Source organism: Bactrocera dorsalis, chromosome 1 (genome assembly GCF_023373825.1).
Source record: "Bactrocera dorsalis isolate Fly_Bdor chromosome 1, ASM2337382v1, whole genome shotgun sequence".
Taxonomy (NCBI): Eukaryota; Metazoa; Arthropoda; class Insecta; order Diptera; family Tephritidae; genus Bactrocera; species Bactrocera dorsalis.
In genome coordinates this window covers 6,074,735-6,090,311 of record NC_064303.1, presented here as the reverse complement: position 1 = coordinate 6,090,311, position 15,577 = coordinate 6,074,735, and the positions used below count along the sequence as shown (strand labels likewise).

Below are 15,577 nucleotides of genomic sequence, written 5' to 3'. Positions count from 1 at the left end.
AACAACAACTACGATGAGGAGTAAAGAAACTGAAGAAAGAAAAGTAGCTAATGGAAGCAGCTGTCAGCCAACAGAAGGACATTGATGGATATATATTGAGTTGCTTCATCGTATATACAAGTTCCACAAATCCTCACTGCAACAGCTGTTTGTACAACACTTAGCGAGATATATTATCTACTCATACACACACAATGCACTACTTCATCGGTTGGCACGTTCCGGGCCTTCGTTGGCACATTTTGCTTTTCTGCATTTATGCAAAATCAGCAAGTTGTCGCCTGAAATCAGTCGGGCGAATGCTATAATAACTGAGCAGATGGCGCTGCTGTTGCTGCTCCAACTTCGCTCATTCATTTACCTAGCTGAGCGTGTGAGTAGAGGGAGGAGGTAAACGCTCGTCTATAAATATCAACACTCCCCAAAGGTGTGCGGCACACACACAGCGCACAGGCGACCACAAGTCGTAAATAAGTAGTTAGTCGCAGAAATTAAGTGAAAGTAAATGAAGTCGGAAATGTACTTGACGCACTGGAAAGTAGAAGCTGTAAATAGCGAAAGTAGTAATAAAGTGAAGGAAATGCCTTTGCCTTAACTTGGCCAACCGTCCTTCACCGCTACGGCGTCGGTAGCAGGGAAGGGAGACAGCAAAGCGCTCGCCAACTGTTGGGGGAGCTTATCGTTGCAGTCTGTTGACACACATTTATTGCTTGGATGGGAATATTTTTACTGTGACGCAGCGGCATTCATAAAAGCTGGAAACAGAAGGGATAGTAAAAGTACCCTTGGAGGGCTTCAAAGCCTTTTAAACAGAAAAATTAAAGTTTTATTAGCAAAAATAAAAGGCATACGGCCAAAATGTGGGAGCAGCAAATATATTCGTTATGGGGAGCTCAAGTAGACATTATGTGGAAAGCTACTTACTTACAGTGCTAACAATTGCCTTTAAATATAGTCCCTTTAAATTCTGCTGATTGAAGTGAGTTTAAAAGACTGGGAAATAGTACTCTAAATTGCTACAATGAAGTGCTTTGAAGCGAACTGTGATTAAATTGACCGGAAAAAGGCACATTAAATAGTCGAAATCAAGGTAATCTCATAAGCACTGATTTTTGATTAAGGCTGAGTACATATTGAAGTAAAGGACTAAACGGTGATACAGAGAAGAGAGAAACGGATTATTTTTTGACATAATTTCTTTTTTAACCACTTAACCATTATTAAACGATTTGCTTTATTCACATTATATTTTTCGAAGAAATATCAAGAAAATCAAATTCATATTCAGTCTTGAAAATAATTTTGGCATTAAAATCTTTTACAGTCCTTCGTTTGGGTAGTTTCAAATACTTCTTTTAAGAAATAATTTTGAAAACCATATTTTCTCATCAATTTGGTACAAAAAATAAAATACTTTGAATAAGATTATGTTTTAGAGAGCACTGTATGAGTCTGTATAAGTGCAATATGCCTATGTAAGGTTTTTTACTAAAATCAGATAATTCAGAAAGAGGCAAGTTCGAAAAATTAAATTCTCAGTTACTCTGGAGGCCATAAATCGAAGTCTATAAAATTAAGATAATCTGAATAGAATTAATTTATTTTAATTTATAGCCTTGCGTATACTTACAAATCATGAATTTATTGGCATGAAAATTTGTTCTTTATCTCAGGTGTGCGTCTTTGATAATTTTTTCAAAGCACGCCTAATTGAAGGCCAACTTTTTGTCAAAAGTTTACAAGCATAAACCAATGAGCTGCTTTCGTGAGTACCAAAATAAAAATCAAAATTAATATAACTGCTATTTCGTGCAGCTTACTCAAAAAGGTTCTGAGTAATAATAATTGGTATTAGTGAAAATGGGTTGACATCCTGGCTAAGGCAAGATCAAAAACAAAAGAAATAGTTCTTTTCGCAGCGATCGTATCTTGTAGGACAGTGAAATTCGGAATACATTATTGTTGAGATACTAAAACGCTTTGCATAACAATCAAACTTTAGCTCAAAGAGTCTACTTCTCCTTAATGGAGTTTTCACTTATAATCTTGGTAATATAGTTACTAATTCCTTCATTGCCGTTTTGGGTAGTGCACCTAAGTGATATCCTTGTACAGAAACAACATATGTGGTATTATGATAGTGCTGATATGCTGGCTATCAAAGGGTCTGGGATAGCAGTGGACAATATTCATCAACAGGAGCCGAGCTTTATGCCATTTGTTAAGAATTAGTAACACGTTGGTCAATGACAAGCCGTCGAAAATCCGAACGAAAAAACGTTTCTTTTAAAGTCGAAACAGCAGATAGGAATTTAAAACTTTTGTTTTTTTAAACCCTGACCCTGAACATTCAAAGTTTGTCATGAAGTTTGTTAGAAGGATACGTGGGAGATCGCATAAAGTTTACTTAAACAACAAGTAAGGAAGGGCTATATTCGGGTGAAACTGAACATTTTACACTCTTGCAAATTTTCAGAATCAAAGCCTTAATTTCCCTAATCTTAAGGTGCAAAACGTCAATCAAACGATCGAAATACAAGCAATTACAAGTATATATACCGTTGAACTTCTCTAATTCGAATCACCATAGCCCACAAAAAAACTTCAAGTCAACTTTATATAAAAATATATATAATCTATGCACTGTCCGATATATTCGCCAAAAAGTTTGTTCGAAAAACGAAAATCATTATACGTATGTAGTATAGAAGAGTTGGGGTAGTATCAACCAAATGTTTTCTAGCTTTTGCCAATACTACATGCCATTACTAGGCCACTTACCCATAAAATTTTCATTCATTGAGGTACCTGACATACCATTACCAATCATATGGAATAAAGTCATGTTAGTTATACGACGGCTAGGTCAAGTATTCGCCCATCCATTATCCATTTTAGGCACAAAAAATAATTGTTATCAGTAAAACACACACTACCAATTTCATTGAGATAACTCAGATGTTGGTAGGTATAAAGTAGCAAGTTCGAAAATCGTTGTATTGGGTATATGGGAGCTAAGAGTAGTATTCATACCCATTTGCGACACACAGATGTACCATTATCAGAAAAAGAATACCAATGAATTTCAATTAAATATCTCACTTATTGCCCAATATTGGAGGTAAAAAATCAATTATATGCTCTGGGGTCCAAATATTCAGTACCTGGGGATTTGAACAGTTATTGTTCGATCCTGTTCTCCCTATCACACAAACTGAATCATCAGAATCAAGGGCTTGTATGGAAAAAATGTTTAGCGGACGAGATATAACCATGAAATTTAGCAGAGAGCATTATCCAAAGCATCGTTGAATCTCTGAAGAAATTGTTGAGACCTGACTAATATAGCATATAGCTGCCATATAGCATGACCGATCAAGTTCAAGTCCTTGTATGAAAACTTTTGCGAACTTTGCGACGTATGTTGAAGAAGTTTTGAATGGATTATCAGCGTTTGCTACTATTTCCAAACACATTTTTCTCATCGGACCATTATAGCTGATAGCAAACATCCAAACTGCTCGATCAATGTCAGAATAAATATTACTTTATACCTTCTTAGGCTATAAAAATACATCTGTGAAAGGTATATTATATATATATATATATATAACAGCTGCGATGGAACTGAGATAGTGCCGAAACTAACGCTTTTGCTTGTTGTTTTTTGATAAAATCAAGCATACATGTTGGATAGGTGATGAAGATTAATTAGGCAGTTAGCGGAGCTTTAAGCGCTATATACACATTTTTATAATGACGTAACCTGTTTTTGATACTACAGACAAGAGCTTAACAAAGTGAAGGAAAAAATTTCTAGCTCGAAAAGAAACTAAAATTAATTTAAGATTTTCCAACTTCTAACCAAAAAAAAGAGTCAGAAATTATTTGCTTGTATACTTATAAAAAATTTCACTCAACTGTACAAAATATAAACATATGTTTGTGTATAAATAAAAACTTCATGACAGCGCATTGTTCTCCGAAATTCTTTGCCATTCGCAAACGGGGGAAAAAAACTGCTGCTCTTCATGCGTTTACAAGTGTTATTATTAGCAATGTATGTTGCATGCAACTGACAGCTTTTCAAGTGCATTTACGCGAAAATATGCGCGCACGCGCTGCTTCAGCCAACCAACAGCAGCGCTGCTTGAGTCAACAGTCAGAGCGTTGAATGCGGAACGCAGGGATGCATGGAAGCGAAAAACATGCGTTGGCGTGTGTCATGTTGCGCAGTGACAACGCAAAACCGAAAGCGTTAAAAAATTTGCGGCAAATGCATTGAAATGTACACAGCGTAGCAATAAAATGCAGCAACATGCGAGGAAGACAGCAGAAATGTAAAAGAAATACAACAAATATATGTATTTTTTGCGAAATTCCTTCAAGCAACGGCGTATGGGAGCTGTGTGAGTGCGTGTGTGTGTAGTAGCTATGTATATATGCCACTTGCCGCTGTCATGCAGTCGGAGAAGCAGCATTTTAACTGCTACAACTTAGCAACAGCAACAATTGTGCATGTGCTGCTACTTCTTTTGCCGCTTTTACAGTTATTTATTCAAACTGAATTTCGCAGCGCATTTTTGCTCTATATCTTATTGTGTCGTTGTTGTTGTTGCAACTCTTGTGCGAATTGCGCTGATGGCATTGTCATCTTTCAAATGCAGTTGTTGGCGTCAAAATTTGGGTTAAAATGTCACACACATGCACTCACACACACTCTCAAACATATATACAAGCACACAGTCATGCCAACATGTTTGTGGTGTCTTTTGAGCACTCATATGGCTGGCGGCTGTTTTTGGCGGCTTTCACTGCCAGGCACTCAGCAGCACTGCAAACGGCTAAATCAAAATCAGTTCAAGTCCAGCAGCAATAAATTTACATATGCGCCTAGTGGTATGCTTCATTACACATACTAGCTGCTTTGTTTGACATTCTTACGCTCCGCTTAAGTTCCTTTCAAGTGGCACATATGTATGTCTTTTTTTATTCTTTGTCACATTTTTACGAAAAATTATTCAGAATTTTATATTTATAATTTCTGCTTTCCCTATTTGTACGCCACTGTCGCCATTGGCGTAATCACATTTTTTTACTACGCACACAAGTATTTGTTCGCGTCAACAATGCGTGTTTCTAATTCCCTTTACATCGCTGGCTGTCATTCTAATAAAACGACGCATTCCTTTCGAACGCCATTGATCCTTTGAGTGGAAACGTATCTCTATTAGGGTTGTTCTTAATACTTAATAGTAAAAAAGTACTAGTATAAGTATAAGTATAAGTATAAGTATAAGTATAAGTATAAGTATAAGTATAAGTATAAGTATAAGTATAAGTATAAGTATAAGTATAAGTATAAGTATAAGTATAAGTATAAGTATAAGTATAAGTATAAGTATAAGTATAAGAAAGATTCACCTATCCCCAGCATATTGATAAAGTCCAATATGCTGTTGGATACTAGCGAAGCCATGTGATCCCTCTTTGGAAAAATGGCTCCAAGGGCCTTTAACTTACGTGTGCAGCCCGCTATGCAGTTCGTTAGCAGGTGTTTTGGTGTTTCAGGCTCCCTGTCGCAGACCCGCAATCTACACAGGAACCAGGCATATTTTGTTATATAAGTGCTTCTTGACTTACAATGACCATTTTAGATAGCGACAAGTTGTCTGAGTTTATCTCTTGGGAGGTTGATTACAGATTTAAACCTATGAAGGTTCTAACAAATCATAAGCAACTTGGAATGGCGCCTGCCTTGGAATTGTTTCCAATTCCTCTCTCTGTTTACCCCTTCTTCCTAACGAAGCAACTCCTTTATGGTAAGGGTACCCACCGCAGTGAAGTATTCAGGTACTGCCATGTTAATGGATGCAACGGAGCAGCCGAGCTCATGAGCCAGTTCGCTCCCGGCTATACCTTTGTGACCAGGCACCCAGATGAGGTTCACTTGGTCACGCTTCGCTAAGCTATTCAGTCGTTCTGTACACCCCTGTACCAGGAACGATTTGATCTCATAGGAGGAGATTACTTTAAGCGCCACTTTACAATCGCTAAGTATGGTTATACGTTCGTTACGATAGTTACGTTGGAAACTTATCTCTTTGCACTGATTTATGGCAAAGACTTCTGCCTGAAAAATGCTCGGAAAACTTCCTAGGATATGGAGAGTTTGATACCTTGCTGCCAAGGGCAACCTTGAATTTCTTGGTGAAGTTAACACTTCTGGTAATGCTGTTCCTTGGGAGAAGGGTCAATACACGACTTAACTCTTTCATCCACTGGGACAAGATTACCTTACCTCTGCCACACCCTTCTGTTGTCATTTTTAGTAGTGTGTGTTTGGTTGCCTGGCCAATCACTACATGAAAACAAGTGCGCATGGTTGGAGCCCTACCGAAATCTGCGAAACTTATGAAGCCCAGACCATCGCCCTATCGCACGATCATGGTGTACAACCACCTAACGATCCTTGGCTTGCAACTCGATCATTTCCAGCTAATCGCTTGCACATCAATAGTGCTTTAGTTGCCTTAACCAAGCTACTTCCACCGCAGGTTGGAATCCTGCGTGAGACCAAGATATTTGACAGTGTTAGTCATCTCTACCACTCTGCCTCCAAGGGTAAGGTTCTGGAGGCCGGGCAGGGATTTACGTTTTGTGAACGGTACGATGGTCATCTTAGAATGATTGATGTTCAACTCAACCCCACTACACCAACCTTTAGCTAGGTTTCAACCGTTTTGTATTAAGTCACAGGAAGTGTCCTCGAAATCCGTTTTATTTCATTTTTATAAAATTTTTCTTTGACTTTTATATATCCGCTAAACACATGAACCCCCCTAAACCCCTAACATTATATGCTATATGTACGCTAGCATGTTTTTCGCACTCGCTACACTGCACTTGCCACACTAGCACAAAAATGTCAAAATAAAGTCAGTAACTTGTCAACACATGGTTACTTGGTGGCGCTTGGCGCCTTTGACAGCGCAAAAAAGTGCGAAAAAACTGACAAGCAACATGCATTCTTGTCAAATTGCTACACTTGAATGCTCGCCGTTAGCGCTGACATTGCTGCATTACAGAGAGCAATTTTTAAATGAGTTATAATAGTAAGATACATATTTTTTAATCAGTTAATATTGAAAGTTGGAGAATGTGATTTTAATTACACTAGTTTACAGTAATTTTCCGGCTGTAATATCAGAGGCTGTTTTTTGCTAATTCTGGGTTGCTTACCCCGAAATAATGTTTTATATTCGTCTGGCCGCCAGTTAATAAGAAGAAACCGAAAATTTAAGTAAAACTTTCCAAACACGTAAGACTCCTTTGGGGGTATTCAAGAGGTGTAGAGGCCACCATTGCTAAATGCCAAAAATAGCTTAACGTAATGGAAAATTCTTGTACTCAAATTCATAATCAGGACACCTCAAATACCTGGCAGATGCCTTAGCTTATCAGTCGCAAATTTTTCCTTCATATTTGTTGTGTAGTGTTATTTTTATGCCCTAGAGTTGTGATCTAAGAATAGATAGAACAAATTCTGTTCATAATAGTTTAGCAAACTATTTGAGTTTTACTTAGATAGATAGATAGCTTTACTTTCTCTGCGTTGTTTTAGTTACAGGGTCATTGAATATTTGTTTTCCTGTTGCTATTTGAATTTTATTTCTCTTTCTAGCGCACGGGCTTCATAACGGTCGTCACTGGCATGTTTATATCGATACTTTTTGGCTTCATATTTGGCTTGCTTTTGGGTACAACGGAAATGCCTTGGGGTTCGGGTAATTGGCCAACAGAAGAAATGAGTAGCCGGTAAGTAAGTAGCTATAAGGCTTTTTTGAAAATAAAAAATAAGTATTTTTGCTAATCTAATATCTGACCATTTAGAGAAATATTTTCTGTATAATTAAAAAAAATTAAAAAAAAAATTATATGCGTTCAGCTTGTCGAACTGAGTCGATTGAGCCATGTCCGTCTAAATGTCCGCGAACTAGTCCTCCAGTATTAGAGATATCAGCCTGAAACGTTGCACACATTCTTTTTTCAACAAAAAGCGGCTCATTTGTCGGAATCGTTGATATCAGGCAACTATACCATAAAGCTGTTATACAAACTGGCCAAAAAAACTCAAGTTCTGGTATAGGAAACTTTTTTATTTGACAATATATTTTTACGAATTTAAGTATCGATCATTATCTCAAACATTCGTAAAATTTTCGAAAAAATCGTTTAAATCGGACAATTGCATCATATAGGTGCCATACAAACTGACCGATCAAACTCAAGTCTTTGTATGGAAAACTTGTTTATTTAGCGATTTATTTTCAAGAAACTCGACACAAATTTCTAGACAAAGTAAGGCTATAATATATGTAGAAATTGTTGAGATCGAACCACTATAGCATATAGCTGCCATACAAACTGACAGATCAAACTCAAATCCGTGTATAGAAAACTTATTTATTTGACGAGATATCTTCACGAAAATCAGCATATATTTTTTCTAAAAGTATTGCTATAATCAATGAAAAAATTGTTCAAATCGGACTGCTATAGCATGTAGCTGCCATACAAACTGATCGGTGAAAATCAAGTTCTTGTATGAAAAACTTGTTCATTTGATGAGGTATCTTCACGAAAATCGGCATGGATTTTTTCCAAAGATAGTGCTACAATCTCTAAATATATTGTTCAAATCGGACTGCTATAGCATACAGCTGCCATACAAACTGATCGGTGAAAATCAAGTTCTTGTATGGAAAACTTTTTTATTTACCAAGTTATCAACAAGAAATTCGGCTCACATAGATTAGGATAACACAGCTACAATATTCGTGGAAATTGTTGAAATCGAACCACTATAACCTATAGCTGCCATACAAACTGACCGATCAAATTCAAGCCCTTGTATAGAAAACTTGTTCATTTGATGAGGTATCTTCACAAAATTTGGCATGCATTTTTTCCAAAGATAGCGCTACAATCTCTGAATATATTGTTCAGATCGGACTGCTACAGCATATAGCTACCATATAAACTGAACGCCCAAAATCAATATATACATATTTTTATACTATTTAAAGCTGTAGAAAGTGCACTGTGAAGGGTGTTATAGCTTCTTGGAAGCCAAAATTAATTTTTTCGTCTTTTAAGTAGAGAATAATCTCAAAAAAATATTGTAAATTAATTAAAATATAATATAATTTTATCTTTAACACAATTGGAACTTAACTTTCACCAAAAAAAAAGTAGAAAAATTATAAAAACAAATATTAATGTACACAAGAATCATATAAAAATATATATTTAATTGACTGCTTGCGCAATTTTAATCGCCTACATGGAAGCTGAAGGCATCACACAATTCAATTAAATGCGCTGAAAATCAAAGCTTTGCACTGCAATTTGTATGAATTCGACTAAATGCCGCTAAGCCGTATGCATAACCCACACACACACGCAGAGCATTGCTATGCTTTTAAAAGTTTCAACAAATTTACACGATATTGCAGCATAAACATGCACAACAACAACAAAAACAAGAGATGCTGCCAACAAATCCACTAAATATCGGCAAACAACAAACTTGACGCAACCACAACTACAATCACTGTGGCAGCCGCATAAAAGGCCATATGCGCCCCACACTGACACACACACACACAAAACGTCCAAATTTGTGCATACACACATACATGCACATATACAAAGAAGCCGTTGCATATAATTTGACCAAATTTGGCTAAAATTTGCGTAAATTCGCTGAAAATGCTTGCGTCCGCGCAGCGCTTACATAATCATTGTTGCTGGTGTAATTACTTTTGCTTGCAACGCTGTATGTGTGTATGTGTTTGTATGCCTGTGTATGTTTAACCAGTTTGTTGCTTTGAATCTGCGGTTATGATCGTGTTTTCAGCCATTGTTATGTCATTGCCTCGAGCAGTTATTGTGCTGGTCATTCGGCACAACAACAACCACAACTGCAAGTGGTTCAGCAGCACCCGCCGTCCTTGTTTTCTTTATGGTGCATGTTGTATTTGTAAATGCGTGTGGTTGGGCGAAAATATGTTGGGATGTGCCGAGAATTTATATTCAAGCGCCAGTTAACCACATATTCAAATATTCAAAAGTTTTTTGCAGTTTTAGGCAAATGCTTGCTCGCATATAAACGAGTGTTGTTGTTTTTGTGCGTTGCTAATGGTGTCAGTTTGGGTTAGTTACAAATGCGAAAGGGTCTGATGGAAAACTGACAGCTGCACATTGGTGGAATTTTACGATTTTGGGAGAACTTTTAGTATACTTTCGATGTAGCACTAGAAGTGAGGTTTTTATTAAAACATTATTTTTCAGTTAAGAAGGGTATTGAAATTATTATTTTAAAATAACTCGATTTAAATATTATTACACAACTCAAAAATTGTATAAAAATTAGATTGCTGTTAGATTCGATTATGTACTAAATATTTTAGTACTAAATTTCAATAAATACTAAATCTAATAGTATTAAGTGACAACCAAACAAAATCTTCTAATACTAAAATTGAGTCCGTACTAAATTTTCTTGTACTAAAAACCAATAGGTACTAAATTTATAAGTACCAAAATCTAGCAAACAATAAATTCTTTAGTACTAAAATCCAATCCGTCCTAAATCTTTGGGTACAAAAGTTTGGTGTGTACTAAATCTTCGTCTGCTAAAATCGGTACTAAAGCTTTTAGTGCTAAAAGCATATTTGTTCTGTTATACTAAATGTAATAGTATTAAACTTCAACCAAATAAAATCTTCTAGTACTAAAACTGAAAATGTAATAAGTTTTCTTGAACTAAAATACAATCTGTACTAAAACTTTTAGTACTAAAATCGAATATGTACTAAATCTAGGAGTACTATACTTAACCTCTACTAAATCTATAAGTACTAAAATCTAACAAAGACTAAATTTTTAGTGCCAAATTTTTTGGTACAAAAGTCGAATGTGTACTAAATCTTCTTCTGATAAAATCGAATTTAAAGCTTCTAGTGCTAAAATTATATCTCATCTAAATCTATTTGTACTAAAATTCAATCTGTACTAAATTCTATTAGTAGCAAATATTCGAATACTAAAACATAAATTGAGCTAAATCTAGTAGTACTAAGCTGCAACAGTTGTATGTATATTTAATCTCCTAGTATTGATTTGTCAAATCTAATTTGTACTAAAACAATTATTTTTTAAAAATACGTACTAAATATTTTAGTACAAAAATCTAATTTACACCAAATCGAATTGTACTAAATTTCTATCTGTACTAAATCTTCTAGTATGAAATTAAAATATGTACTTAATATTTGAGTACTAAAATCTAATATAATGTACTAAATCCTCTATTAATAAAATCGAATCGAAACGTACTAAATCAATTATTTTTGAAAAACATGTACTAAATCTTTTAGTACAAAAATCTAATTTGTACCAAATAGAATAGTACTAAATTTCTATCTGTACTTAATCCCCTAGTATGAAATTAAAATGTGTATTAAATATTTTAGTACTAAAATCTAATATAATGTACTAAATACTCAAGTAATAAAATCGAATTTGTTCTAAATAATAAATATAAATAAAATTCGAGCTAAACGATAAATGCTGTAAGATTTCAATCGAAATTAAGTCTGCTAGTACTAAAATTGAAACTGCAAAATTACTAATCAAAATGAAATTCAAATTTTTTAAATTTTTTTGAACTTCCGATCTAGTATACATATATTTTGAAAATTCTCCCTTAATTCCAAAACTGATTCATGAAGTCACTGGCCTCCGAATAGCCTTCAGTTATGAATCTCGGATAGCTTTTGAATGAATATTTAATATTTATACTAAACTATTTCCAATTGAGAATAATTTCCGCTTAGTACAAGATATAGTGATCACATTCATGGAAACATATTGACTATTGATAATAACGGGTGAACCAAGTTGAGGTACTTTTTTCTTCTAACTACTAATTTCCAACACATACATCGTTTGAAAATTTTGTACTACGTTTTTGTTTCTTTGGTCCAAAACAATTTGTACTGAGTACTTACTTTTATTTACAAGAAGAACGATTTTTATGTGATGTAATTCGAAATAAAGCCAAAATTTTTGGAAAATATTATTTAGGTCTAGAAGAGAATGTATGCTAACGTCAGAACCAATATTAAACCGCTTGATCAGTATTTTTATAAAAAAATTTATAATGTTATTTTTAAGCAATATTTTTGTACTTCTAAAGTTTGAGGCAACTCTACCCACAAAGACACTATTAAACGACCCACAGACCTCAGAGGCGTGTTGCTCAAAAGGTCATATTTTGCCTACAAGCATATTATTATCACTGTTCGTGTAAGAGTACAAACATTATATACTTACATATGTACATACATACATATGTACATAAGTCTGTAATAATTATTTTACATTTGTGTCCCTGAATGTGTTTCGTTTTGTTTGTTTAACGCGGCTGTTTATGTTGGCAAAGTTGTTCACGTTGCTGTTCAACATGACACAATTACAACTATTCCAGAATATTTATCGCCAACGAATACGGTGGGGAGGGGGAACAAGGGTCGGTTGGAAAAGTATACCAAAAACTGCAATGCATGTTGTCATAGAGCAATTTTTATATTGGTCTAACACAAGCTAGTTTTTGATGTTTGTCTCTTAGTACTCAGGTCAAAGGTACGTAAGCTCTATAACAAGGCCAAACATACTGGGAACTGGGTGGAGTATAGAAGCGACTTAACTGCTTATAATCAGGAGATTATGTATGCAAAGCACAAAAGTGTCAAGAATTTCTGTGAAAACGTGTCCTCGAACCAAAGGCAGCAAGGCTGCACAGGACTCTGGCTAAAGGTGCGACTGTCACAGTACGAGTACTAGCCATTAAAAGATGTGACGGGACCTATATAGCCAGTGTGGAGGAGAAAGGCACGCCTCTTCTGCATGCACATTTCACGGAGACAATTAAGGAAGACCAATGTCTACCTGTAGTCGAAAACAAGCCATCTCACCTAGAGTGGGTAGTCACAAAATTCAAGTCTCCGGAGGCAGACGGCATCTTTCCAGCACTATTGCAACAGAGGGAGCTGGTTATACTGCCCTACCTTGTACGGCTGATGCCAGGCGATCTGATGCTAGCGTATATGCCTGAACTATAGAGGATCGCGAAGATGATCTTTATACCGAAAGTAGGAAGGAGGAACTATTCATTGGTTAAATCTTTCAGGTCAATAAGTCTAACTTCCTTCTTAGTAAAGAGTATGGAAAAGATCGTGGAGCACGAAATAAGGTCGAAAGCGCTGAAAACGGCATGCCTGCACGCAAACCTGCATGCTTACAGAGCAGGCATTTCAACCACATATTGCGTATGTGCCCTGTTGTAAAGCCTTTTCGGGAACGAAAGACTTGTGTTGCTAATTAACAATGTAATCCGCTAACAAGGATATGCGGACGCATTGTTTTATAGCCAGAGTAAAATTTGACAGCACGTCTTACATTAACGTGGCAAGAGCACTGGAGAAAAGAAATGTTTCGGCACCGAAGCGCTGAATAACTGAAACCACAATAGGAGATACCAGTATTCGCCTCGGTTCTACAAGAGACTGTCTGTGATTTGAGCTATCTAATATGGTCACATATCTCGGTCTCACGCTGGATTCTATTCTGCTGTGGAAACAGCGTATTGCTCTCATCATGGTCATGGTTTTCCGACAAGAAAAAATTAAGTTTTTTAGCATATCCTTGGGGAAAATCGATGTATTTATGAATTATGGAATTTTCGAAACTTAAAGAAAGGTTAATGAATAAATTCTTCATAATATAAATTATTTCAATAAAATAATATATTTCCCCTAAAGAGTCCACGCGTATTATGCAACATATAACTGAATTATATACCATATTGCTAAAGTTATTAACGATCTAAAGTGACAAGTCAGGATCTTTGGCTAAAAAAATATATTTTTTTATTATTGGAATCCTTAGCTTGACACCATTTCTGCATATTTTACAACATAAACCTATTTCAAAGTCTTTAACACCCCAACTAGTACCGCAATCTCAAGTAAGCCTCTTAAAATTTCGCCAAACCCCCCTCCAAAACACCAACTCAATGAGAAAAACATTTGCCCTCATTAACCGTTATCACATTACCTTATTATTATGATTATTTAAAACAATAAATTACGAAATTAAAATCTGAAAACTAGGCACGCGGCTTTTGTGGTACAGCGCCTAAAATCACACACCATAAAATTAAGTTTACAGCCACAAGTGATGCAAACTAATGGCAGTAACCAGTACGCGCCTGCAAATACAAGTACTCGTATATGTGTAAGTGTGTATTTATGTTTGCACAATCTTTCAATTATCAAATTAAGACTAATTAAATTACACAAACAAACAACAAACACTAATGAATATACGCTTTTAGAGTTGAGTAATGAAGCGGCCGCAGACGCAACCAAGCATATATAAGAGTAAGGACACATATACGTTGAAGATTTATTAACTGTAGAGCATATAGTTGATGCTAAGGTTGGTTGGAGGCATGTGAGAAAGTAAAGTAACTAAAGTTTCGCGCATTTCCCGACCAGAGGCAATTATTTAGCGCAATGCCACAATTAATTTACGCAGGCAGTATTTCACGCGCACACAAAGAAAAGCAAAGCGCGACACATACATATACACGTATAAAGTGACACACGCTTGGTAATTCCTAATAGCAGAAACCTTGAACTTAATTTATTAAATGCTAGGCCACACAACGACACTTAAACGAATGCACACATATATGCAAAGGCGTTGGCGCCAAGGCATAAATCGATTCTGTGCGAAGATTTACGCACTCAACACTAATGAACTGCTGGGCTCTTAACGGTACTTACACCTACATACATGTATGCATATAAGCTTACATGTCTAACTAAGTAAGATTTCTAAGGTATGTAAATAATTTCTAGGAATCGGCTTTGAAGGCTGCTTGAAGCATTAGAGACAGGTCCTTAAAGTATAAAAAAGAGTAAGCAAAATTGCTTATGTATTGCTAGGAAATTAAACCAGTAAGCATCAGCAATGACTAACGTTACTCGTTTACTCTAAACTACTTATAAAGGTTTTTATTATCGGTTCGCTGTTTATTTTCTATATTACAAATTGCTTTATTACTTATTGGCAGTATTGAGTGAACTTTTTTTCTGTATTGTCGTGTTAGAGAATCGCTAGCATACAAAAGAACAGAAGTAAGAGCTAACATGCTGCCTAAAAAGAACAGATAAAGAAGCAATAACTAATCCGTCGAGTTTAGCAAAACTGCTAGAGTGGAGCCGCTTAAGCTGCCTAAGCTGTTACATAGCACTAAGCCGACTTTGACTAGACTGATGACTGATTATTCGTTTTTTGTTTTGGGAGCGCGCAGCATTTGACAGAATATTTAGTATTTATTTGCAATAAAGAAAATGCTTGAATATGTAAAAATAGATTGCTGAAGGTACTACAAATACTACAGCATGGGATAAAATGCATGCCGAAGGAAGATAACCTATGT

The 15,577-nt window shown here is 35.7% G+C and overlaps 2 protein-coding genes across 4 annotated transcripts in view; one reads left to right on the top strand and one right to left on the bottom strand.

Annotated features, from left to right (window-relative positions):
• LOC109579481 (uncharacterized) overlaps positions 1-15,577 on the bottom strand; it is a 319,803-nt gene that overhangs the window by 216,868 nt on the left and 87,358 nt on the right. The window lies entirely within an intron of this gene.
• LOC105225307 (uncharacterized) overlaps positions 1-15,577 on the top strand; it is a 105,189-nt gene that overhangs the window by 42,957 nt on the left and 46,655 nt on the right. For all 3 annotated transcript variants that reach the window (XM_049446673.1, XM_049446674.1, XM_049446672.1), the window contains one exon: positions 7,685-7,818. In XM_049446673.1, the coding sequence (XP_049302630.1) occupies positions 7,685-7,818 (134 nt within the window). The remainder of the gene's footprint in view (positions 1-7,684; positions 7,819-15,577) is intronic.